This window comes from Eublepharis macularius, chromosome 1 (assembly GCF_028583425.1).
Source record: "Eublepharis macularius isolate TG4126 chromosome 1, MPM_Emac_v1.0, whole genome shotgun sequence".
Lineage (NCBI taxonomy): Eukaryota > Metazoa > Chordata > Lepidosauria > Squamata > Eublepharidae > Eublepharis > Eublepharis macularius.
The window spans coordinates 235966226-235990359 of record NC_072790.1 but is presented as its reverse complement, the minus strand read 5'-3'; the positions used below and the strand labels follow the sequence as shown (position 1 = coordinate 235990359).

The 24134-nt window shown below is 48.4% G+C and overlaps 1 protein-coding gene across 1 annotated transcript in view; it reads right to left on the bottom strand.

The window, feature by feature from the left end:
* Positions 1 to 24134, bottom strand: part of IGSF9 (immunoglobulin superfamily member 9) — a 90823-nt gene that overhangs the window by 9003 nt on the left and 57686 nt on the right. Inside the window, exons 6-18 of the mRNA XM_054998884.1 lie at positions 16679 to 16796; positions 16354 to 16495; positions 14201 to 14346; positions 13760 to 13902; positions 13521 to 13661; positions 12244 to 12360; positions 11591 to 11741; positions 11207 to 11330; positions 10905 to 11080; positions 7123 to 7373; positions 5624 to 5708; positions 3915 to 4085; positions 1476 to 1521 (exon numbers count right to left, since the gene is read on the bottom strand). Coding sequence (XP_054854859.1) covers positions 1476 to 1521; positions 3915 to 4085; positions 5624 to 5708; positions 7123 to 7373; positions 10905 to 11080; positions 11207 to 11330; positions 11591 to 11741; positions 12244 to 12360; positions 13521 to 13661; positions 13760 to 13902; positions 14201 to 14346; positions 16354 to 16495; positions 16679 to 16796 — 1811 coding nt within the window. The remainder of the gene's footprint in view (positions 1 to 1475; positions 1522 to 3914; positions 4086 to 5623; positions 5709 to 7122; positions 7374 to 10904; positions 11081 to 11206; positions 11331 to 11590; positions 11742 to 12243; positions 12361 to 13520; positions 13662 to 13759; positions 13903 to 14200; positions 14347 to 16353; positions 16496 to 16678; positions 16797 to 24134) is intronic.

The following is a 24134-nucleotide window of genomic DNA, read 5'->3' as shown; positions in this document are numbered from 1 at the left end:
CCTGTTGTATTATGACATAATGGCCTCTGGCACATATTTCCATAATCTACCCAGGTCACATAGTGAATTTTTTTTCTGGGTGCAGAATTTCCCATATTGATTAGATTTTTATCCTGACTTTCCTTTAAGTAGCTCAAAAATTTTCCTCACCCGACAACTTTTCTCCTCACAACAACCCTGTAAGATTTCTGGTCAGGCTGAGACAGATTATGACCGGCCTAACTGAGCAAGAGGAAAAATTTATTTATTAGTATTGTCACTCTCAGTGGTCTGGAAACTGAAGACGGGACGTACCACTTTGGCAGCTTCCTTGCTTGTGCTCCAGCCCATACTACTTTACTTTCACCACTGTAAATGATCTTCATGGTAGAATCATGATTGGAACTCAGGCCTCGCCTTCCCTCCTAATCTGACACTCCAATTGGCCACTGTGATATAGCCAGACTATATTCTGGGAGACCTGGGTTTGAATCCTCACTCTGCCATGGAAGCTTGCTGGGTAACTTGGAACCAGTTGCACACACTCAGCCTAACCTGCCTCACAGGGTTGTTGTGAGGATAAAATGGAGGAGAGGAGAATGATGAAAGCTGCGTTGGGTTCCTATTGGGGGAAAAGGTGGGTTATAAATAAATAAAGTTCTATACGTGGAAAGAGCAAGAGGCTAGATAGCCATCTGACGGCAATGCCTGAGTCTGTGAACCTAGGCAGATCATGAGAAGGACGGCAGAAAGGGTTTTATCAGTGCTTAGTTCTCATGGCCCCTTCTTACATGTCCAGGGTAATACCGATCACCACTTCGGGGCAAGGAAGCAATTTCCCCCAGATCAGTTGGGCTGATCTGGGTCCCGATGGTGTTTTGCCATCTTCTGGGCAGGGAGCAGGGGTTACCCAGGGGTGTTGAGGAAGGTAGTTGAGAATTTCCTGCATTGTGCAGGGGGTTGGACTAGATGACCCTGGAGGTCTCTTCCAACCCTACGATTCTGATTCCAGTAGCACCTATAAGGCTAACAACATTAGTGGTACAGTATGAACTTTCATGAATCACAGCTCACTTCTTCAGATACAGCCAGAATGTGAATCCATCACACTGGACACATTCTAAGTGTATCAAAAGAAGTGAGCCGGGACTCACGAAAGCTCCTACCCTACCACACATTTTGTTAGTCTTATCGATGCTACTGGACTCTTGCTCTTTTCTACTGCTACAGGCGGACTCACATGGCTACCCATCTCGATATAGTCCTTTAAGTGGTAGCAACTGACCTCACATTTGCCCTTCCCTACAGCTCCTCTAAAATTGATCTGTTTGTATGGCTTTTGTTGTTGTTGTTGCGTTGGCTCCCAAAACATTCCCTTCGCCAGGTTCATTTCTTCTCCGATAGCCAGCCAATGGGGGATAGAGGGCAAGGGGAGAGATCAAAAGAGGGTTGGCATGAATGGGAGGAGGAAATTGGCACGCCATGGCAAGACTTACTGTGAAGGCAGAAGCTTCTTGTTGGGGGAGAAGACGATTGGTGGATCTGGAAGGTCATGAGAACACAAAAGGGGAAAATCACATGGAGAGCAACTCAAAAAAACGATGGTGAAGGAGGACGGATGGCTGCCATGCCATGGTCCACAGACAGACAGACAGACAGACACGCACTGCGGCCCTGTGCCCGCCCCATCCTTGCCCAGTTCCCCACTCTCTTCCAGCCGGGTTCCAAAGCTAGCTGAGAAAATGGGCAGAGTTAGACTTTTTAAAAATTGTTTTAATGAAGCGGTTTGTTCCCCTCTCTTGCTCGTACTCTTGGGCCATCCAGCAATGTGAATAGCAGAGGCTTGACCAGGGCTTTTTTTCTGGGAAAAGTGGTGGTGGAACTCAGTGGGTTGCCCTCGTAGAAAATGGTCACATGGCTGGTGGCCTCGCCCCCTGATCTCCAGACAGAGGGGAGTTGAGATTGCCCTCCGTGCCGCTCCCCTCTGTCTGGAGATCAGGGGGTGGGGACACCAGCCATGTGACCATTTTCAAGAGGTTCCGGAACTCTGTTCCACCGCGTTCCGGCTGAAAAAAAGCCCTGGGCTTTACAAAGCAAATGCCACTTTGGAAGCAGGCCCAGTGATACTGGACCTAGTAACCAGCCATCCTGAGAACCCCAGCTTTTATTTAAACCCAATACGGCGAGCTCTGAACAGCTATTAAGGTGGAGCCGTGACTGGCAAAATCTCAGCTTTGTGATGAGTAGTTGTGGGTGTGGACGTGCTGTCAAGTCGCAATCGACTTAAGGTGACCCCAGCAAGGGGCTGTCAAGGCAAGTGAGAAGCCAAGGCGGGCGATGAACAATTATCTCTAGTTTTTAAAAACGGGCAGCAGGTTCCGGACAGACAAATGCACTCCTTCACACAGCTGCAGTTAGCTGAGCGAAGTCATTGCCACAAGACGGCCATCGCTTTGGACGGCTTTAAGAGGCGTTTTAGACACATTCCTTACGAAAGAGTGCTAAAACGCCACCTTTGAACACCAGCTCCTGAGGACAGGATCCAGCTGCTGACACCCATTTATTTAGAAAATTTATATGCCGCTTCTCCAAAGACCTCCTTGGGGTGGCCTCAGGTTGTGAGCACCTTGTAAACCGGATGCTGGTTTATATGGAACTCCAGTAAGGTTGTATTGTCGAAGGCTTTCACGGCCGGAGAACGATGGTTGTTGTGGGTTTTCCGGGCTGTATTGCCGTGGTCTTGGCATTGTAGTTCCTGACGTTTCGCCAGCAGCTGTGGCTGGCATCTTGACACTGAGAGATCTCTGTCTTTTGGTGCTACACCTCTGAAGATGCCAGCCACAGCTGCTGGCGAAACGTCAGGAACTACAATGCCAAGACCACGGCAATACAGCCCGGAAAACCCACAACAACCATCCAGTAAGGTTCTTTTTTTACTTTTTTTTAAATAAAGGTTTAGATGAAGCTACCTCTGTTTTCCTGGCAGAACTTGACTAGGACAGCTAAGAATGGAACCTCCACAATAAGAGGCAGTCTATCTCGAAATATCAGTTGCTGGGAGGCAAAGAATGGAGGTCGTTGCCTTCCTGCTCTGCTTGGGAGATTCCTGGCTGGCCACCATAAAAAAGAAAAACAAATCCACCAGAGTTCTTCCTTATCTCAGCAGCGAGTAAGCCCCAAGTCCTGGCAGAGGGGAAGCCCACTGGGCTGCAGGATGGTCTACAATATAAATTTTAACCAGAGACAGAGCAGCAACCTGGAGGAGATGCATTTTGTTTTCTGGTTGCTGAAAGCGAAACTGGAAGAAGCTGCCTGCGCCGTTCTCAGAGCCTCTGGGATTTGGGGGCTTGGACGGATCGTCTGTTGGATCTTTCCCAGCTTGCTATGACTGTTGCTTCCTGCTTGCTTCTTTATACTATTAGAGATCTGTTTGTTTTTTTAAATAAAGAGAACACACTAAAAGCAGGCCGGAATGTGCCAAACTCTTTCCCCCAAAGCCCAGAGTCTTCACTCTGAACAAGATTATCTACATTTTCTTATCCCGACGAATGACATATTCATTCATAAAACACAGGGTTCCAGAAGACCGCATTCTGCACCAGACACCATATTCTGCGATCACACTGGAACACAAAAAGCCTTGCGGCTTAAGTTCCAAGACTCTTGCAAAGGAAACAGAGCCAAGGAACAGAAAGAATCAGTTTTTTCCTATAGCCTGAACGGCACAAGGTTGTCACAAGTGCCTGCGCTCTGCAATTCTTACCTGAAGGACAGAACTGGAAATGGAAATGCTGAGATTCTGGGCCCCTTTCCCTGCACCCAAGTCTCTCTTGCCCCAACCCAGCCAATCAGGGAGCAGCAGGGGCCAACTCGTGACCCCTCCCACTCCCCATCTGGGCACCCTCCAGCCCTGGCTCTTGCTGGCCCCGCCTTACCCTGCCTACGTTTACGGAGACGGGCTGCTCGCCGCCGGTTCATGATGCACGCCGCCATGGTGCTGAAGATGACGGCTGTGCTGAGGAAGCAGACGCCACCGATGACCCCGGCCAGCACGGGTTGGGGGAGGAGATCGTGGAGCTGGGTGCGAGAGGGGTACACCTCCATGCCTGATGCAAAGAGAAGGAAACAAGATTCCTATCAGTCCCAAAGAGCAGGGCAAGGAAAAACCTCACCGCGCTGGAATAGCGAGAGCCATTCTCGATCACAGCCACAGTCCATCCGGTCCTGCATCCCGTGGCGGCGCACCAGACACTTCTGGAAAGCCCATATGCAGGATGGAAACACAACAGTCCTTCCTCTGTTATCAGGAGCCCCCCTGTGATGTATGGGGTGCAGAGAGCCAAACTGCAGTCTGCCAGGTGGAATGCCAGCCCGGGGTTGGGGGGGGGCAGGGGTCCAAGAGAACAAGCACAGAGCTGGCACACAGCATGAAATTTTAAGGTGCTTGGGGAAGAGACCCGTCTGGTTTGTTTGCTGCTCAATAAAGAGCTGTGCATGTTGGCTGAAACTCCCAAGATTTTGTTCCAACATAAATAGCCCGCTTCATTAGAGGCATGAAGTAGCTCTGATCCAACAAAGTGCATTTGACAAAATGAGGTCTAGTCCTTGAATGCGTATGTTTTATTTATTTATTTATTCAACTTCATTTATAGCCCACTTTTCTCCCCAACGAGGACCCAAAGCGGCTTACATTGTTTTCTTCTCCATGTTATGTGCACAACAATCTTGCTAGGTAGGTTAAGCTGGGAATGTGTGACTAGCCCAAGGTCACCCAGCAAGCATTCATGGCAGAGAAAGGAATAAAACCTGAGTTCCCTACATCCCAGCCCGACACTCTAACCACAACACCATACTAGCTCTCAAACAAATAATGCTGGAATAAAACTTGGCAAATTTTTAAAGGTGCCACTAAGAGGTTTTTTATTTCTTTTAGTAACAGACGGACACAGCTACCTGTGCGCTGAGGGCGCTGTTTAAACAAAAACATTCCTGAAACAAAGGCTTTAATCCAAGCCCCAATCTATGGCAGGATGATGGCCATCTATCTCTTGCAATGTTGCCAAAGAGGGAACTGAGATTCTACAGGCCTGGGTCTTAATTGTTTTGTTCTCACGGAGTGATTCCGCACACGTTCAATAATGCACTTCCAATCCTCTTTACAGATCATTTGGAATGGATTTTTTCGTGTGCGGAACAAAAAATCCACCTAAAACAATTGATAAAAGTGCATTGAAAGTCCATTATCCAACATGTGCGGAATCAGCCACAGATTCTAGAAATGTGGTTTCATTTTCTACCGTCAGCACTTTTGTTAGCTTGCAAGGACAAGAGAAAGATGGGTAAGGGGCTTCTCTTAGTGTGGCTGTGTAAAGACAAAAATCATAAAACATGATTACATCTACGTTCGTATAGTCATCTTTCTGATACATGTTTGTGCTATATCTGGAGTTGCATAAAATATCACTCAGGGACTGTGAGGGCCCCTGTTTACTACTCAGAATTTAGGGAAGGTCAGGGCTGTGTCCCACACTTTCAACCAAGAAGCTTGTAAAAACTTCAGAGGACACATGCAAGTAAGTCAATCCCTGGGCTACTAGACTTCCTCCATACACACACACACAAAGACACACAAACCGAGTCTTACCTGCTGTGGAAACATTGACTGTATTGCTAGGATCACTGATGTAGCTGCCAGCAAAGGCCACTAAGCGGAACTCATAGAAGGCGTCCTGTGGGGTGGCGGGAGGAGGAGAAAGACGACGCACACTGTGAATCCATAAAAGGACTTTGCGATGGAGGGTAAGGTCAGGGTGTGAGTAAATAAGTTCACCAGGCCTCCTTAGCCGTTGATGAGTGTTGGGGAGCAGGACACTGGTAACTTACTAGTAACGTACCATTTCGGTTCAAGTTTTAAAGAATCGGTCCTGGTGCAAGGCTATCACTTCTGGGTCGCAGTGGAAGTGACATCACCATCTGGGGACGTGGGCATGTTCATGCCGGTTTTGCCAGCCGCCCTCCCAGCCGACTAGCTGACAATCAGCCAGCTGCAGCACAAATCACTGGGAGTTTGCCCACCACTGGCAGGCCCCTGGCAAACCTATGTCTTTCTTATCAATTTCATAAAAGGGCCTAATTTGCATAATATGTTTTAGGGGAATTAAATCTCCCTACTCTCTCAATCCCTGCCTTCTGAGATTACACACACATGCTTTGCACCCAGGACTAGAAACTTGACTTTTTTTATGTCTTGAGACTGATAAGCATAAATACAGTTGTCATGAGTCAGCCTGTCCTCCTGGCTGTCTTGCCGTCACCTGTCGAGTCCTCCCCGGAGGATGAGGAATTGGAAGAGCCTGCGAAGGATGAAGGACTGGAAGATCTGGCCTGGGGGCCTGTGGAGCCCGCAGCAGAGCAGCATGGCCCACAGTCCAGAAGCAATGAAGCCTCCCAGGGCGAGGGCTCGTCCGAGGCTAAGGGGAAACCATCAGCAGCAGAGGAGCTGGTGCCACTGGTATCCCCTGAGCGACAGAGGCAGGAGCCGAAGACAATCTGGGAGCAACTGAGGAGTGCCCGCTTCTGCACTCAATGCCAGGTGGTGCAACTCTGCGAGGCTGAGGTGCCACAAACAGAGGAAGAGGAAACACCTGCAACCTCAGCCTCTTAACAAGAGCACAGGTTAAAAGGAGGATGCCGAACAAGGCTCGGTGTGGAAGCAACCTTGTTCGCCACTCCCTGCGACCTGCATTCCTGTGCCTGGAAGCTGTTGGCCCTAGCCTGCATCCTACACCCCATGGACCGAACTCTTGGCTTACGACCTCGGCTCGACCCCTGGGCTTGCACCTGCCTGCCTTGCTTTTGTTTTGACTTACCAGTGGATTGACTTGGACTGTTGGATTTGTTCTTGGACTGCCCTGACCCGCTGGTGAACTACCTCGCCGACCAGGCACTTCCAACCCAGCCCGGGGTGGGCGTCCTAGCCCCTGAGTGCGACAACAGCCTTCCGACTGTTCCATCCCTTCATATGTCCTGCCAAAGTGCCCCCTGCCTGGGCAGCTAACGACATCCACCACTCCTTCAAGAGCCGACGCCAGTTGTAACGTGCTACCTCTCCTGAGCTGACCTCCAACACCCTTTTAATCTTACCTTGATCAGTCCGGGCACCAGGAGCTGCCTCTGAGAGCTGGGAATGGATCCATCGAGTATCTCCCACCCACCCTGGTCTTGTCGTAGATGCAGGGCATAGCCGGTCAGGGCCACGGAGTACTGTGATGGGGGCTCCCAAAGCAGCAGGACACCCCGCGTGGTCTCATTCGCCATCAGGGACTGGGGTGGAGGAAGGAAGACTTGCAAGACGGTAGTTGGGAGGTTGGGTGTCATGGTGTTCGCTGAGAAGCCTTAGAAGAGGGCGGAGGGGAAAGAGTGTATGGGAGAGTGATGGAAGCCATCAGTGACATTTAGGGAAAATTCCAGTTCCGTTTTAAGTACTCAGACTTTGCACTGATTTTGGAAAATCAAGAGATTGAATTTTAATTCAGGTGCTCAGAATCCAAGAGGGGGAAAATCCAGATCTTTGTGGGATATGTGCACTTTTAAAAAAGGGTAGTGTACCAATTGTGCATGCAGAAGGTCCTAATTCCAACTCTGGATAAAAGGATCTTGCAAAAAGGTGATGGGAAAGACTTCTCTATGCCTGAGACCCAGGAGAGCTACTGCCAGTCAAGGGAGACAATGCTGGGCTCTGTGGATCGACGGCCTCACTTGGCAGAAGGCCGTTTCACCAGTAATTTAAAAGGCAGGCCCAATAACCTTTGACAATAAGTTTCACCTTAGCTCCTTTTAGTAAGAAAGTTCATTCGTAATTATTGCACAAGCCCATCAGTATCCTGAAGCGACTTTAACCAGCAGGAATGACAATAAAGTGTTTTTGTGCCGTCAGTCCATTCACCCAAATAAATGCATTCAAAAATATTCAGCAAGACAAAACCTGCTGGAGCCGCAGGCTCGACAGCGGGTCCCAGAAACTTTTATAGTGGGAGGAATTTGGCTGGGATCGAATCTTCCTAACGGGTCGCCCAGATCTTTTAGCCTTTTCAGCCGCTGCTTCTTCAAAGCAATCACAGACTAATCACGGCATATGCTCCAAGAATAAAGAAACGTCCTTAAAAGGCTGAGGGAGTGGTTGGCCAGGTGTTACCCAGCGAGCATCAGCTCTGTTTGTGATAGCAAAACAGTTTCTCAGAGCGGGACCACAAGTGACGCCTGACACAGGTTGGACACTAGTCAGCTTCCCTCAAGTTTTGATGGGAAATGGAGGCGTCCTGGTCTTGCAGCTTGGCTCTCCGACTGCTGTCCAGTGGACTTTTCAACTGTCACTTGCCCAACATTCCGCCAAGCTGCCTACATTTCCCGCCAAAACTTGAGGGAAGCTGACAAGTGTCCAACCTGTGTCAGGTGTCACTTGTGGTCCCGCTCTCAGTCTCTTGCTTCTCCCTCCCTCTCCCATAATTTCATCTGTTTGCACTGACTGCCAGTTCCATGGTCTCGGCCACCGAGTTTTGAACATACGGACATAAACGAAGCTTGCCGTATACAGATTCAGACTGCCTAAAACACAGGGAGCAACCTGCTGATCAGGGCAGAACATCTAGCCCATCATTCTGTTCCCAGCAGTGGTCAGCCAGATGCCTTTGGGGTGTTTATAAAGCAAGACACAGGCAGCAGCTCTTCCCTACTGTTTGTCCTCTGTGTTATGATTCAGAGATATACTGCCTCTGGACAGGGAGGCTCCATCCTCAACGACAGACCTTACTTCATCTGTTAATTTGCCCAATCCTCTTTAAAGACACACAAAACACTTACATGTATTTATTTACTTTAAATATTCTTGGGATGACTTTCCCTACAAGGGTGGGCTCGGGGGGGGGGGGGGGGTCTGTAATCTACAAACCACCATCACAGGACATCGATCAAACAGCTAAAATAAAAATTACAGCGATGATCACATCACCATTTGTCATTATGAAAGCATAATGCACAACCACCAAAGAAATACCTAGAATAAAAATGAACAGAAAGTTCTTTGCAGCCCCCGGGCCTCCCTGCCAGCCACCTAGAGGAAGCTGTGCCCCTACAAAGGGTACCTACCCCCAGGGCTTTTTTTCTGGGAAAAGAGGTGGTGGAACTCAGTGGGTTGCTCTCGGAGAAAATGGTCACATGGCCGGTGGCCCCGCCCCCTGATCTCCAGACAGAGGGGAGTTCAGATTGCCCTCTGCACCGCTTGGTGGCACAGAGGGCAATCTCAACTCCCCTCTGTCTGGAGATCAGGGGGCGGGGCCACCGGCCATGTGACTGTTTTCAAGAGGTTCTGGAAGTCCGTTCCCCCGCGTTCCAGCTGAAAAAAAGCCCTGCCTACCCCCTAGCCTTTGCCAAATACTTCTGAAGGTGGTTAGGGGGTAGTTGCTGGAGAAATCTGCCGCTGTATGTCCTTAAAATCTGCTGCTGCACTGTTTTGCTGTGTGTTTTTAAATATTTAAGGAGCTTTATTGGTTTTAAAGTTATATGTATTTTATACTACTGTATTAATCATCTGCCCTGAGCCTGCTGATGTGGGGAGGGCGGAATACAAATAGAATAAAATAAATAAATTAAATAAAACAACAGCCCCGCACGCTTTCCTAAAAACTACCTTGTAGGATTGAACTCCAGATGTTCAATTATGTGTTGTGCGAAGAAAGAAGGGGAGGGGCCGTGGCTCAGCTGCAGAGCATCTGCTTGGCACGCAGAAGGCCCCAGGTTCAATCCCCGGCATTTCCAGGTTAAAAGATCAGGTAGTCAAGTGATGTGAAAGACCTCTCCCTAGAGTGCCGCTGCCAGTCTGAGTAGGCCGTACTGACCTCGATGATCCAAGGGTCTGATTCGATCTACGGCAACTTCATGTGATTTTCATTTTTATATTTATTTAGATATTGCGTCCCAACGGAGAACCAAAGAAGGTTACAACATCGTTCTCCCCAGCTCCATCCTTACAACAACCCTGTGAGGTGGGTGAGTCTGAGAGGGAGTGACTGGCCCTACGTCACTCAGCGAGCGTCCCTGGCAAAATGCGGATTTGAACCTGACCCTCCCAAATCCTAGTCTGACGCTTTAACTATTACACCTAGGTAAGTCTTTGGCAGCGGCCCTCCATGGTCTCTAGCAGGCGATTTGTCTTGGTTCTGTGACTGTCAGGACTGTGACCCACAGCACATCCATCTTGCTTTCCCCACTCGCTGTACTTTTCCAGTATTATTTTTGTGTGCAGGTTCCCAGGAGCAGCTTTGGTTCCCAAGACAGCCTTATCTGAGATGGCTCTCCGCAGCGACCTTGGAGCAGCGACTTTCACATTCCCAGCTTCTATACTAACTGGGCAGACAAGGGGGGGGGGATGGACTGGAGGGTTTGATATACTGTAACAAGTAATTAACACGTCATTCTCAACAAGGGCTTTGTGTACAGCCAGAAGCTACCTTAGCCTTTGGATTACCTCTGGACACTTGTACACTGAATATATACTCTCTCAATAAATAGCCTTTGATTCAAGAGACCTTGGATTTCTTGCTGCAAGGGGCGGGAGATGAAATCAGAGTAACCTGAACTCCATAGACTGACAGCTATAGCGATCCTTGGACCATCGGAGATGCCCACAGATAGTACTTTACCCGCAAAGCACATCCGTTGCCACTGGGTTGTCACCCCTTTCCTTTAAGAAATGATGCTTATATTTTGCCCTGGGACTTTGGATGGAGTCAGACCCATGGTCTGAAACAAATAAATGAGATGTTGAAAACTCTGTGATAGTCTTGCAGGGGGATTAAGGACAGAGTTGGACAGAGGGTTGACAGCCCGAGGGAAGGAGCACCTGGCCAGAGTATGGGAGTGTCTCTCACCTAACGGCACCGCAGCAACAATCTCACTGAAGGGACCGCTGCCCAGTTTGTTTTGAGCAAGAACGCTGAACTGGTATCCAGTGTCTGGTTGGAGGTTCTCCACCAGGTGATGGAAGGCTCCGGCGGGTACCGGTAGTGAAACCCAGTCGTGGTGAGGGCGGTTCAGGCGTTTCAACCTGCGGGCGAAGCTGTAGTGATTACCTGCGCTGGACTCAAAAAACTGAGAAACTCTTGCAGAAAAGTTTCAGGACAAAAGAGAACAGGCAGTGAAAATCCCGTGGGCAAAACCGCCAAGGACTCACAGCGGCGTGTACCAGATGCTGAACCTCTGGAAGTAGCCTCCGTCGAAGCCGGGCTCCCAGGTGATGTTGACGGACTGCGGGAGTGGAAGCACTGAGACGTTGGCCGCCATGTGGGGGCTGGTGCCTACAGCGTGGAAGGAAGGAAGGAAGGAAGGAAACGCATCAGCATGACGTGAATTGGGAAAGAACAAAGTCACGGGGAGTCGAGCTTGCACTGGTAGCAGGAAGCTACAAACGCAGTCTCGTGAAGTGCAGCACCAGTCCACTTTCATCTCAGTCTGGTTCCTGGATCACGAACCTCAAGGTCTCCATTGTTCCAAAAGCATTTCAACGCACCGCCACACTGTTCAGTTAACTGTACCGCACTCAGAATTAAGCACGTACCCAATACATAAACAGCAGTTGCGGAGCTGACTCGGGCCACGCCATTATCGGCGGCACATTCCCACAATCCGTGCTGCTCCTTGGTCAGCGGGCGCAGGACCAGGGTGCTGTTCTTATCCACCTGGGCTTTGGCGAGACCTTTCCGGCCCATCTGCAGGGTGAAAAAACGGAGCAGTGGTACGTGCGGTGACAAAGACAGAGTCCCGTTGGGTCAGCTAAAGGTCGATCTAATCTTACAAACCAGATTCTTCTAAAAAACCTCCAACAGAGAGCAGGAAGGCTAGAAGCTTATCCCTACTGACTGTCCTTAGCACCAGGTAATCAGAGGTATACTTAACAACATCTCTCTCCGCCCTACAACTTTATCCTTCCAAAAACAGCCCTGTGAGGTAGGTTAGGCTGAGAGTGTAGGACTGGCCCAAGGTCACCCAGTGAATATCCATGGAAGAATGGGGATGTCCCTGATCCCAGTTTTGATATTCTAATCCCTAATGGTTGGTATCCTCCATCAACGACTGACCCCACCAAACCCGCAGTCAGGGCCCACCCTATCTACAGACGGGTTTTTATGGGTCGGATCGCAAATATCTGTTCTGCAAACGGCAGTGCCTTTGGAGCAAGGAGCCTTCCGGGGGATATCTGGGGTGCCTCACCTTTGTCCATGAGATGATGGGCTGGGGGTCACCACCAGCAGCACAAGGGATGAGCAACTCGCGGCCCACCTCCTGGAAATACTCCTCTTTGGGGCGCTGGGTGAACACAGGAGGATCCTGGGATGGAAACACAATTCGGGCCACAGATGCGGGGGTATCAGCACCCATAACAGGCAGAGAGGGAAGTAGGCAAGGCCACTTGTAACTGAGAGTAGAGGCTCAGTGCAGAGTAGAGGCTGTGGCTCAGTGTTCAGCATGCAGAAAGTCCCCGGTTCAATCCCCAGCATCTCCACTTAGTAGGGTTTGGTAGTAGGCGAGGCGGAAAACCTCGACCAGAGACCCTAGAGAGCTGCTGCCAGCCAGAGTGGGCAACACTGGCCTTGACAGACTGACGGCTTGACGGGGAATACATGAACACGAACACAAGATCCACCACTGTTTCAAGAAATGGTGAATCTTGTCCAGGTATGACTGACGGGATGAATAAAGTGTATGAATATGCGCCAATGGCAAAATTAACTTCTTATATACATAATAGACCAAACTGAGAATTTCAGAAAAAAGTGGAAAGCTTTTTTTGAATATGTATTTGCAAACTAAGGAGAATTAAGTATAATGAATATTAAAATAGATTAATTGTTAAATAATTACATTAGCAAGATAATATGCTGAAGGTAATAAGGTTGAATATAATGTCAAATATAAAATGTAAAATATAAAATGCTGGATGTAAAGTCTTTTAAGCGTATATAGGGATGGAGAGGAGAAATATTACATAGTTCCTATTATGTCGTTCCTATTTATGTTGTCCTATTATGTCTGATTTATATTTTGTTTTTATCTCTTATGCATTGTTCACTGGTTATTATTTAAATAAATAAATAAATATACACACACATGTATAAAAATATACACATATATGCAGGGCTTTTTTTCAGGGGGAACGCGGTGGAACGGAGTTCCGGCACCTCTTGAAAATACTCGGCAACAGTGCTCGAAAATAATGTGATTTCAAAGAAACCCATGTGTTCCCTCCTCATTTCCCTCTTGAGAGTTCCGCCACCTCTTTTCCCAGAAAAAAAACCCTGCATAGATGCATATATAAAAAGAAATGACGATGAATTCAAAGGACAAGCCCAATCTTTAAAAAAAGAGTGATGCAAAGGAAATCTGATATGACTCTGCTCCATTATAACCTAATTTCCTCCCTTAGTGCCAACAGCTGCAGTATACACACCCGCTCTCCGTACCCCTCCATTGCTCTCTCCAGGACTGACCTTGAGGAGGACACGAGTGGGCGTTGAAGGGCCAGCCGTGCCGTAGCTGTTGTACGGGGTGCAAGTGTACATGCCCAGGGCATCGTCATTTCCCGTGGCGATGACGATGGCACCATCAGGTCTTGTGGACCAACCTGGGAACTACAGCAGAGGGAGAGACAGAGAGTGCTTTGTTCATAACAAGGATATCCCGAAAGGCGAGTCCGAGTGGAGGGTGCTACGACTGTTTCGGCAACTACCTTGCCTAGCTGCAGAGGCTGCCCATCTTTGGTCCAGTTGACAAAGAGCAGAGGAGGGTTGGCCTTGTACGGGCACAGGATCGTGCCCTGCATCCCGATTGGCAGGAGGGTCTCCAGGGGCATGTTGCGGACTCGGGCCGGATCTGCAGGAAAAAAGACGGTGCAAGGCTTCAGCCACCGAGGTGGTGAGTGAAGAGAAAAGCCCAGGGTGAGATGCATCTTTTTCAAAGCCCCAGGTTCTCTGGCCGGGATAGGAAGCTCAACCTTGTGTTGCCAACTTGGGAAAAAGACAACATAAGGGGACAGCAGCAAGAGGAGTCTTCCAACAAAGGGGGATCGAAGTGATATTTCCTCTTCGTACTGATGGCTTCCAGGCCTATTTTCCTCTCCACTTAGACGGCTTCTGCCAGTTGCACTGGTGGGGGAGAATGCAAGGCTTACACAGAACTGTCAGGAATGCCGAGGCAGAAGGCGGTCTTCTTAGCCCGTTGCTGGGAACGCAGGTGTACCGTCCCGAATCCTCTGGGGTTGTCTTCTGGATCAAGAGGCTCCCATCTATCAGGACACGAATGCGGGACTGGAGGTAGCTGGAGGATAAGAAGACAGAGGGAGAGCTGGGAAATCCTGCAGTCGAGATGCACAAGAGTCTCTCCCAGCACCCAAGCTTCTAAATCACTAACTTAGATAGTTTGAAAAAAGGTTTAGAGAGGGAGGTGGGGGCACACGTTCCAAAATCCAGAGACGGCTAATTTGGCACAATTCTTTATTTGGGCTGTCACCCAACTAAAGAAAACATAGTCAGTTGGACTATTTTTAATTGCTTGATTAAATGTGCACAAGTTTACAACTGAATGAAACAAACTGCTTTCAAAAGAAGGCACAGTTTCTTTATTTGTATCCCTTCCATTTATATCTTTATACCTTCTAGATAATCCAGGCCTGCGAGACAGAGGAGAGGGAATTCCTCTTCAGAGATGATGTACACTAGAGGTGGGCATGAACCGGGAGAATTCCGAACTGTGCGGTTCATGGTTCATCGTGTTTCACGAACCACGAACTTTCACAAACTTGCCCCGGTTTGCAAACCGGTTTGTTTGGTTCGTGAAAACGTCACCTCCAGTCGTGAAAATGTCACTTCCGGGGCAGCAGAAGGTCTGCAGAAAGCCCCTACCCCCGTTGCCTAGGAAACTGATTGATCAGTGCCGGGCTGTTTGTGGTGACAAACGAAAAAATGAACCAAACCAGCCTAAAGTTCATGGTGGTTTTTCAGAAATGGACTCTGATGAACCGCCGGTTCGCAAACCACAAACCAGCCCGATTCGTGATGAATTTGGGTTTGTGCCTGCCTCTAATGTACACACATTGCAGCAGACAGTATCTTGGAAGAAACATTCTTTCCTGAGTGTGGTAGGGGCATGCCTCTTCTAAACTGGCACTGTCAAACTGCTGTTTTTTAAGTGCTTCTATAAAAACAATAACCTTCCTCTCCCCCTCCAACATTCACTGCCCAATGAACTGGGCCCCATGTTTACAAATCAAACTGGTCTTCAGTGGATTAATCAGTTAAATGCTGCAGCCCCGCATCACATGCCTCTGCTAGTTGTAAGGTGGAGAGAAACGCAAAGGCCCTGAAATGCCACCCCAGATATCCGACACACCACTTTCAGAATCTCAGACTTTCAAAAGTCTCTCTGCATTCAGAAGGGCATGAAACCTAAAATCATGTGTGAGGGGGGTGGTCTCTGAAGGGAATCCCATTGCACTAAAGAATGTGGTCTAGGTTGGGGGGAAAGGGTGAAGAAGATGGGGGCCAAAGCACAGGGAAGCAAGATATTACTGTGGCCTGGAGATCTGCCCCCAGAAAGGCCAAGATTCAAATAGCTCCTGAACTTTTTTTCAGTAAGCATGAAGGCAAAGAAAAGAAAACATAAAGATGAACCATTCTGGATCAGACCCAAGGTCCATCTCGTTCAGCATCCTGATTTCCACAGGGACTGCTGGAAAGCCCACAGCGGCCAGAGACACCTATGACTGTTGCCCCCCTTTCCACCAATTGGTATTCAGAGTTACACTGCCTCTGAATATGGGGGCTCTGTTTAGGCATCAGGGCTAACAGCTGTTGCCAGGCCTGAATATCTCTAAAGTCCTCTTTTACAAAAGAGAAACGGTCACAGGCAGCTGCCTTATAATGGTCCATTAAAGTCAGTATTCTCTACTCTGACTGACAGCGGGTCTCCAAGGCCTCAGGCAGAGGTCTTTCACATCACCTGCTTCCCAATTATCTTAACTGGAGGTGGCGGGGATTGAACCTGGGACCCTTTTTGTACCAAAGAGACGCTCTGCCACTGAGCCATGGCCTCTCCCCTAACTGTCAATCCTCTTCCTTTCTTCCTCATGAGGTCTTGGGAAAATAATTAGAATGGTCGAGAGCAAGAAGTTAAGGGTCCCCCTGGGAGAGTGGGAGGAAGTAAGATTCTAGACACACGTGAGAGAGAGAGATCCCACATCCATTACCAGACTCCGTACTTGTGACTGTGAGGCATACGCAACCGGAGCTGTAGGGGAATATGGCGCACGCCCCGTTTCCTTCTTACCTGAGGTGAAAAACGTTTGTACTCCCCTGGAACCAGCTGTAAGTCAGGTTGGCAGGGTAGGCCTCGGCTTGGCAGGCCAGAAAGGCATCTTGGGTGAGGTTGACAGTGACGTTCTGAGGGGGGACCACAATTACCGGCGGCCCTGAGAAAAGGAGGACAAAGAGCCAGGAGTTGAAGCGAGAAGGACCTAGCACCCTCAGGTTTAGCCCAAACAAGCCAAAAGTTATCTCTAGGTCCCCAAAATGTTCTCATCTGTTTCAGAATTTTCAGGCTATGCTGTAGATTCATTGGATCCCATGGGATACTCCCCCCCCGCCCACTTTACCTTGTACCAGAAGGCGAGTTGTATGTGTGATGGTGCCCTCCTTACTGGTGGCGTGGCAAGAGTAGGTCCCAGCACTGGCCCTCTCCACACTGGCAATGATGAGAGTCCCATTCTTCACCTGGTGAAAAGTACAAGACCACATGAGGATATCTGGATCTTGCTGCAGAGACCCTGCCAGTCCCTTCCCAGAGCTTCAGGAGGGCCAGTCTGGTGTAGTGGTTAAGAGCAGCAGGACTCTAATCTGGAGAGCCAGGTTTGATTCCCCACTCCTCCGCTTGAAGCCAGCTGGGTGACCTAGGGTCAGTCACAGCTCTCTCAGAGCACTCTCAGCCCCACCCACCTCACAGGGTGTTTTGTTGTGGGGATAATAATGGCATACTTTGTAAACTGCTCTGAGTGGGCATTAAGTTGTCCTGAAGGGCGGTATATAAATCGAATGTTGTTGTTGTTGTTGTTATTAAATTACCACAGAGGTATTCGAGCACCAGTGAAGCCGTTCACCGCTTTGTTGGATAGAACTGCTGCCAAACTTGTGAAGAGAAGTGGACTCATGGTTAGAATGGGGTCCCCAACCTTTTTCAGCCTCTGGGCCTAGGGTTGCCAGGTCCAGATTGGAAAATTCCTGGAGATTTGGGGGGTGGAGCCTAGAGAAGTTTGGGGAGAGGAGGGGCTTCCAGGTATAATTCCATAGAGTTCACCCTTTGGAGCAGCCATTTTCTCCAGGGGAACTGATCTCTGTTGCCTGGAGATCAGTTGTAATTCCGGGAGATCTCCAGCTACCACCTGGAGGCTGGCAACCCTATGTGGGCCTCTGACACAGCATAGTGGGCGCAATTACAAAATGGCAGCTTCGAGGCAGAGCCAACTACAAAATGGCTGCCACAGGAGGTGGAGCCAACCAGGCCATTGCCTTTCTGAAATAATAACTCTTCAACATTTCAGGCAGGTCTCCTTTTAAAATGAACATACCGTTTAAAAATACTTTCTTGCACACACACAGCTTATCTGTAACCATACAGTCAAGATCCTTATGCTGCGGTGGCAGCTGCTGTTGAAACAACTTTCAAAAAATATCTGCACATCCAATTAGATCTTCAACGTCCAGTCAAAAGCCCTGCAGGCAAAAGCTCCATCAGGCCTCATCGATTCATTAAAACATTTGATAGGTGCCAGAAAAGGGCTGGCAAGTGCCATGGTGCCCAGGGGCACCAAGTTGGGGACCCCTGAGTTAAAGAGTCAAATTGGGAACAAGGAAGCCTGGGTTCAACACCATCGCCCTGCGGAAGCTTGCTGCGTGACCTTGGACCTGTTACACTCTTTTTTTTTTATAAATTTTTTTATTTTTTCATAACTACAAAACACTACACCAGACTATCACAAGGAAAGGGGAGAGGGAAGGGACAAAGGGGGGTGGAAAAAGAAAAGGGGGGGGGAATGAACTACAAACACTAAACACTACACTTCAATGTTTCCCTTCATACTGTCATAATACAAAAATAGCTCCATAGAATAATGATGGAGTGGTTAATCATACAGAGAATAAACATTTCAAATTCTGATTAAACTTTCCTCCCCCTTCTAGGTCCCGGACGCAGTTCTCTCTGTGCAACTGCTGTTGCGATGCTCTCCTCCTCCTCCCCCCCCTCCGGCTCCTCCTTTTCTTCGTTCTTGGTGCAGCAGAGTTCTGGGTTTTTATTCTCAAAATCCTTTAGTTGATCTTCTGATAATATCTTATAGGCCTGATCTTTATATCTGAACCATATTCCTTCCGGGAATAACCATTTGTACTTTATTCCATGGTCCCTCAGAAGAGCTGCAAACTTTTTATATTTAAAACGCCGTTTCCGGACTAGAAATGGAATGTCCTTCAAAATCTTGACTTTCAAACCCATAAAGTCCAAATCCGCATTGTATGAGTTATATAGGATGGTGTCCCGAATCTTTTTAGATGAAAAGTCAATAATGATCTCACGAGGCAACTGTCGCTTTGTTGCATATTTTGAAGAAGCCCGACGGACCTCCAAAATGGCGCTTTTAACCTCTTCTTTAGTTGTCCTCGCGGGTGTCGCCAGTAGTTCCGAGACCAAATCCCACAGATCCTCATTTTCCTCCTCTTTCACGTTTTGGAGACGCAAAATTGTCTGCGTTCGTTCCACCTGTAGCCCAATCAGCTGGTTCTCCACCAACTTCAGCTCCTTTTTTGTAGCCTTCACAAGTGACGCACTTTCCAGAGCAGACTTTTCTGCCCCCCCCCGCTGCTGCCTTAATGGTTTTCACCTCGCTTTCAATTAAGCCCACCCTTTGATCAGTTTCGTTCAGCTTGTCAACAAAGGGTTTTATGGCTTCCACCACCGCCCTGCGCACCAACTCTTCGAGCGACTCCCCCTTCTGCAAGGTAGCCGAGATTGACTTACCGAGAGCGGGACTTTGCTTCTTTGCTGCCATTTTGGGGGGGGGGGGGCGCCAACAAAATTCTGGAACTCAACGAAGGGGAAGAGCGAGTCTTCTTCAGATCAACCTCTCCTTCACAAACGCTTGTAGAACAGAAGGGATTCGCTTGTTTACAGGCTTCCGCCTGTTTCTTTTACTTGCCGTTTCTCGTTGCCCGGCGGCACTCGAGGCGCCGCGCACATCTGCCGGCCTCCATAGGGACAAACGGGCAATTCCCCCCCCCCGCATTGATTTCGGGGAGTTCTTCCCGCCGCGTCCCGGACCCTGGCTCCCTCCCTGGGAGTCCTGGGGGCTAATCCTTGCGGATCAGCCGCCCGGTCAGGGTGCCCGGTCGTTTCCTCCCGGACCAGCCGAGAGGAGCGTCCGGCATGGCTGAGAAAACGAAACCGAAATCGGACCTGTTACACTCTTGAGCTTAACTTACAGGGATAAAAGTGCAAGGAGAAAAGGGAGGAGAGAAACATGTACTCTGTGCTGAGCTCCTTGGAGGATGGATCACGGGTGCGAAATAAAACTGTACTAAATATATAATAAATATAACTCACAAAGCGGACGCAGACTATGTCAGGGCATTGTCCCATCACATTCTCAGCAGGCTACTCTGAGCAGCAGCTTAGGGCACAGTTCTTCCTTCTCATATATTTTCCTCACAACAACCCTGTGAGGTAGGTTAGGCTGAGGGGAAGTGACTGGCCCAAAGTCACCCAGCGAGCTTCCGTGACAGAGTGGGGATTCAAACCAGCATCTTCAGAGCATCACCTGATACTGTAAATACAGCACGGCCCTTGTTCATGAACACATTTTGTGTTGGAATAAATGGCTTATATTACAGATCAGAAGCAAACCCCACCCCCGCCAAAAAAAGACAGAACTACCAGATCCTAAATGAACAGAATTAACAGACATCTGTCTTTCCCCACACATCCACACTTATTCCAAGTCTCTTAAATGAGATTTAGAAATACTAGAGTATTAACTGTTCAAGTCAGTTTGGTTATGTCAGGGGTCCCCTGCCAACCCCTTTCCTGGTGCCCACCAAGTGTTTTTAGAAAGTGGGAAGGGCCAGAGGGGGCTTTTGCAAAGCATGGCTTCTGATTGGCCACTGGAGTACTGATTGGCGGTGAAGATTTCTAAACACATTGCTTTGGCAGAAGTTGCTTCCACAGCACAAGGATCTTTCACTGTGCGACTGAAGGTATGCTGCGTCAACCATTTTGTGGCAGTCATTTTGTGGCTGCATCTATCACACTATACCAACAACAACAACCTTCGATTTATATACCGCCCTTCAGGACAACTTAACACTCATTCAGAGCAGTTTACAAAGCGTGTTATTATTATCCCCACAACAATCACCCTGTGAGGTGGGTGAGGCTCAGAGAGCTCTGGAAGAGCCGTGACTGACCCAAGGTCACCCAGCTGGCTTCGGGTGGAGTGGGGAATCCAACCTGCCTCTCCAGATTAGAGTCCTGCCGCTCTTAACCACTACACCAAACTGGCTCTGTGTCAGAATTCCAAATGTATCCACAAGCTCAAAAAGGTTGGGGACTCCTGGGTTATGTATATTATTACAAACAAGTAGGGACAGGTTTCAAACAAAATATTGCCAAGCAAGGACCAAATGGTCTACAGAAACCTGATAGATAATAACGATAACGCAATTTTAATGAAACTGCCAATGCAATGAGTGCAAAAAGTTCAAGGTAAGTATTCCGATATATATACTCCAAAAATACTAGAGACTATCCTTCTGCATGCATGTAGCCCACGCAAGCCCAATCTTGGCAGATCTTGGAAACTAAGCAGGGTTGACCTTGGTTAGCAATTGGATGGGAGACCTGCAAAGAAGACCATGGTTGCTATGCAGAGGCAGGCAATGGCAAACCACCTCTGAAAAACCCCAGCGGGGGTTGCTGTAAGTCGGCTATGACTCGACACAGCCCTTCTTGTGACTTGTCACAATTCTTGTGAGACGCTGAGCTTCTTGTGCAGCTGATCCGAGATAATATATTGTCGAAGGCTTTCACGGCCGGAGGACGATGGTTGTTGTGGATTTTCCGGGCTGTATAGCCGTGGTCTTGGCACTGTAGTTCCTGACGTTTCGCCGGCAGCTGTGACTGGCATCTTCAGAGGTGTAGCACCAAAAGACAGAGATCTCTCAGTGAGCTGTGACACAGAGATCTCTATCTTTTGGTGCTACACCTCTGAAGATGCCAGTCACAGCTGCTGGCGAAACGTCAGGAACTACAATGCCAAGATGATGGCGATACAGCCCGGAAAACCCACAACAACCATGATCCTAGATAAGTTTACTCAGAAGCAAACGCCAGTGTGCTTCAATGGCTCCTAAGCAAGTGTGCATAGGACTGCAGTTTTAAATTTTTTACTCAGTAGACTGTTTCCTTAAGAATATTAACTGCTGGATTTGGGGAATCTATTTGTGTTATAAAGGAATGCAACATAAATTCATTTTTCCAAGGCCCAGATGCCTTGAAGATTCTAGGTGCGACAGAGCTAGTATTAATGGGAAACCAAGCTAGTATATCAACAATGTTCCTGGTAACTGCATAGTTAACATTCTTCATATTGTCTCGGTGACCATTCCCCTGAAATTGCTAGTTTTTACGCATAACCACTGTCAATGAAAAAGTCAGTCTTCCCTTTGCATCATCTTTTCCGAACCTAATTTATATATCTTTGCAATCTTCCGAGGGCTAAGATGGCATGGCGTGGTCATTTTAAAGCAATTTCCTTTTCCCTTCAAGCTAACTGAAAATAGCGACATATCTGATGCAGCAGGCCTGGGGCTTCTGAAAGCTTCTGCCACAATAAATTAGTCAGACTTTTAAGACTCCTTGATGTTTTAACAGAAAATGGGAACTTTTTGAAAAAACAGTACATTCTCATATGCATATGAAAACACACATATAATAAAACATTGCATAACGCTTAGCAATTCTATAAAGCTTTAAACGTTCAAAGCATTACGCAGGAAGGGTCTTCAACAGCCCTGTGAGATAGGCCAGAAATAGCAACCCGATTATACAAACGGAATCAGAGGCAGAGAGAAAACAAATGGCGTAAAGCCCGTTAGTGAATTTCGGGCAGAAGCCAAAATTAGTACACTGTGCCAGATCCCCAACTGGCTACAAATGGACTCACCGGGGGGGACGGGGACCTTGGGCGCAGCTGCACAGAGTTACCTACCTCACAGGGTTGTTGTACACTCTGGCAGGATAAAGATGACAGACGGGGGGTGGGGGAAAGAGGCTGGATGAATGTACTGGCAATGGACAGATTTTTTTTCTTCCACTGCATTGACAAGACCTGGTAGCTGCCTCGAGCAGTTCCATCTTCCATGCTACCTAAGGGATGCCTCTGAGACCTAACAGCAGCAGCTCAGATGAGATGGGTGAGGGTTCGGATTACGGCTAACCTAACCCGACCCTAAATCTGTCCTAGACCCAGCAGGGCCAGAGATGAGGACGGGAGGACTTGCGTCCATGTCAGGCTAGGTGAAAGCTTTGCATTTTAGAAACTTTTCCCCTCTAGCCTGCCCTCATCCATCCATGTTCTTTCCTGCAGCTATAATCGAGGGGAGTCGAGTATCTTTGGAAAACACTGTTCCAGCTCTAACAAGCGGCCACACTTCCAGAGAATATCCAAGTCCTGATTACAGCCAAAGGAAGGGAAGGGAGGCTGCCCTGGAAAAGAAAGGAGGCGAACGTGTAGAAAGCTGGGGAGCAAGGGGGGAATGCTACCTCCATCCCCACAGCACCTAAAGCCACAAACCTTGTGAAGTTGTGAAGCTCACTGGGCAATCCTGTGCCAGTTACTCTCTCTCAGCCTAATCTACCTAAGGAAAAGGCAAGAACTGTGCAAATAGCCTAAAGCTCCTTCAAGGAAGATATATAGAAATACTCCAGGAAAGACAACAGATTCTTCTAAGCTAGTGCCCAAAAGGGTGAAGAGTGAGTGTCCTTAGATATGCCCTTCCCCATCACACCTGTAAAACTTCTGACATAGCAATGATACTTTCCGGAGCCGCCTCTTCGTTATAATAACAATGTACTCTGCTCTTCCAAAAGAGTCCAGTAGCACCTTTAAGACTAACCTATTTTATTGTAGCATAAGCTTTCGAGAATCAAGTTCTCTTCTTCAGATGCATGATCCGATCTGAAGAAGAGAACTTGATTCTTGAAAGCTTATGCTACAATACTGGACTCTTTTTGATTTTGCTACTACAGACTAACACGGCTAACTCCTCTGCATCTACAGTATTAATGTCATGGGAAAAAAGAGCAAGGCAAACCTTTTGTGTTACCCAGCATGACCAGCAGGGGTCAGTCTGACCTCAAGCATGGGACTTCGTTAAAGAAAATGTTTTTTCAAACATAAAAGATTGAAAATTAATTCTCTCTCCGGTTATCCCCCAAGGAAATCCATCTCCTAGGATTCTGGAACTGATCTCTCAGATTTCTGGGGATGGGGTCAGCAAACAGCAGAGACAGCCAGTGTGGTGGAAATCTGATTTGGTGGGGGAAGGGAGGGGTGAATATTTTTCAGCTTCGGTTGGTGAATTTTGTGCAGGGATTTTAAGGAATGCAGAGGGGTGCCTTCTAGACAAGCCTGCCAAGCACAAAGGGCGGCAAGAGAGGGCAGAACGAGCCTTTTAAGACAGCAGGAGGCTGGAAGTGCTATCCTAAACAGGGCTGCTGGAAAGTGCCATCGAGTCACAAGCAACTTATGCCAACCCCGGAGGGTTTTCAGGGCAAGGGACAGACACAGATGGTTTGCCTCTGTGTGGCAACGCAGGACTTCCTCAGCAGTCTCCCATCCAAGAACTAACCACAGCCAGCCCTCCTTGGCTTCTGAGATCGGATGGGATCGAGCTAACCAGAGCCATCCAGGTTAGAGCATTAAACAGAGTCGCACCTTTCTAAATCAACTGAAATCCGCTTAGAATCATGCAGTAGGGGTGGCAAGATGGGCACGCTTCCAAAAT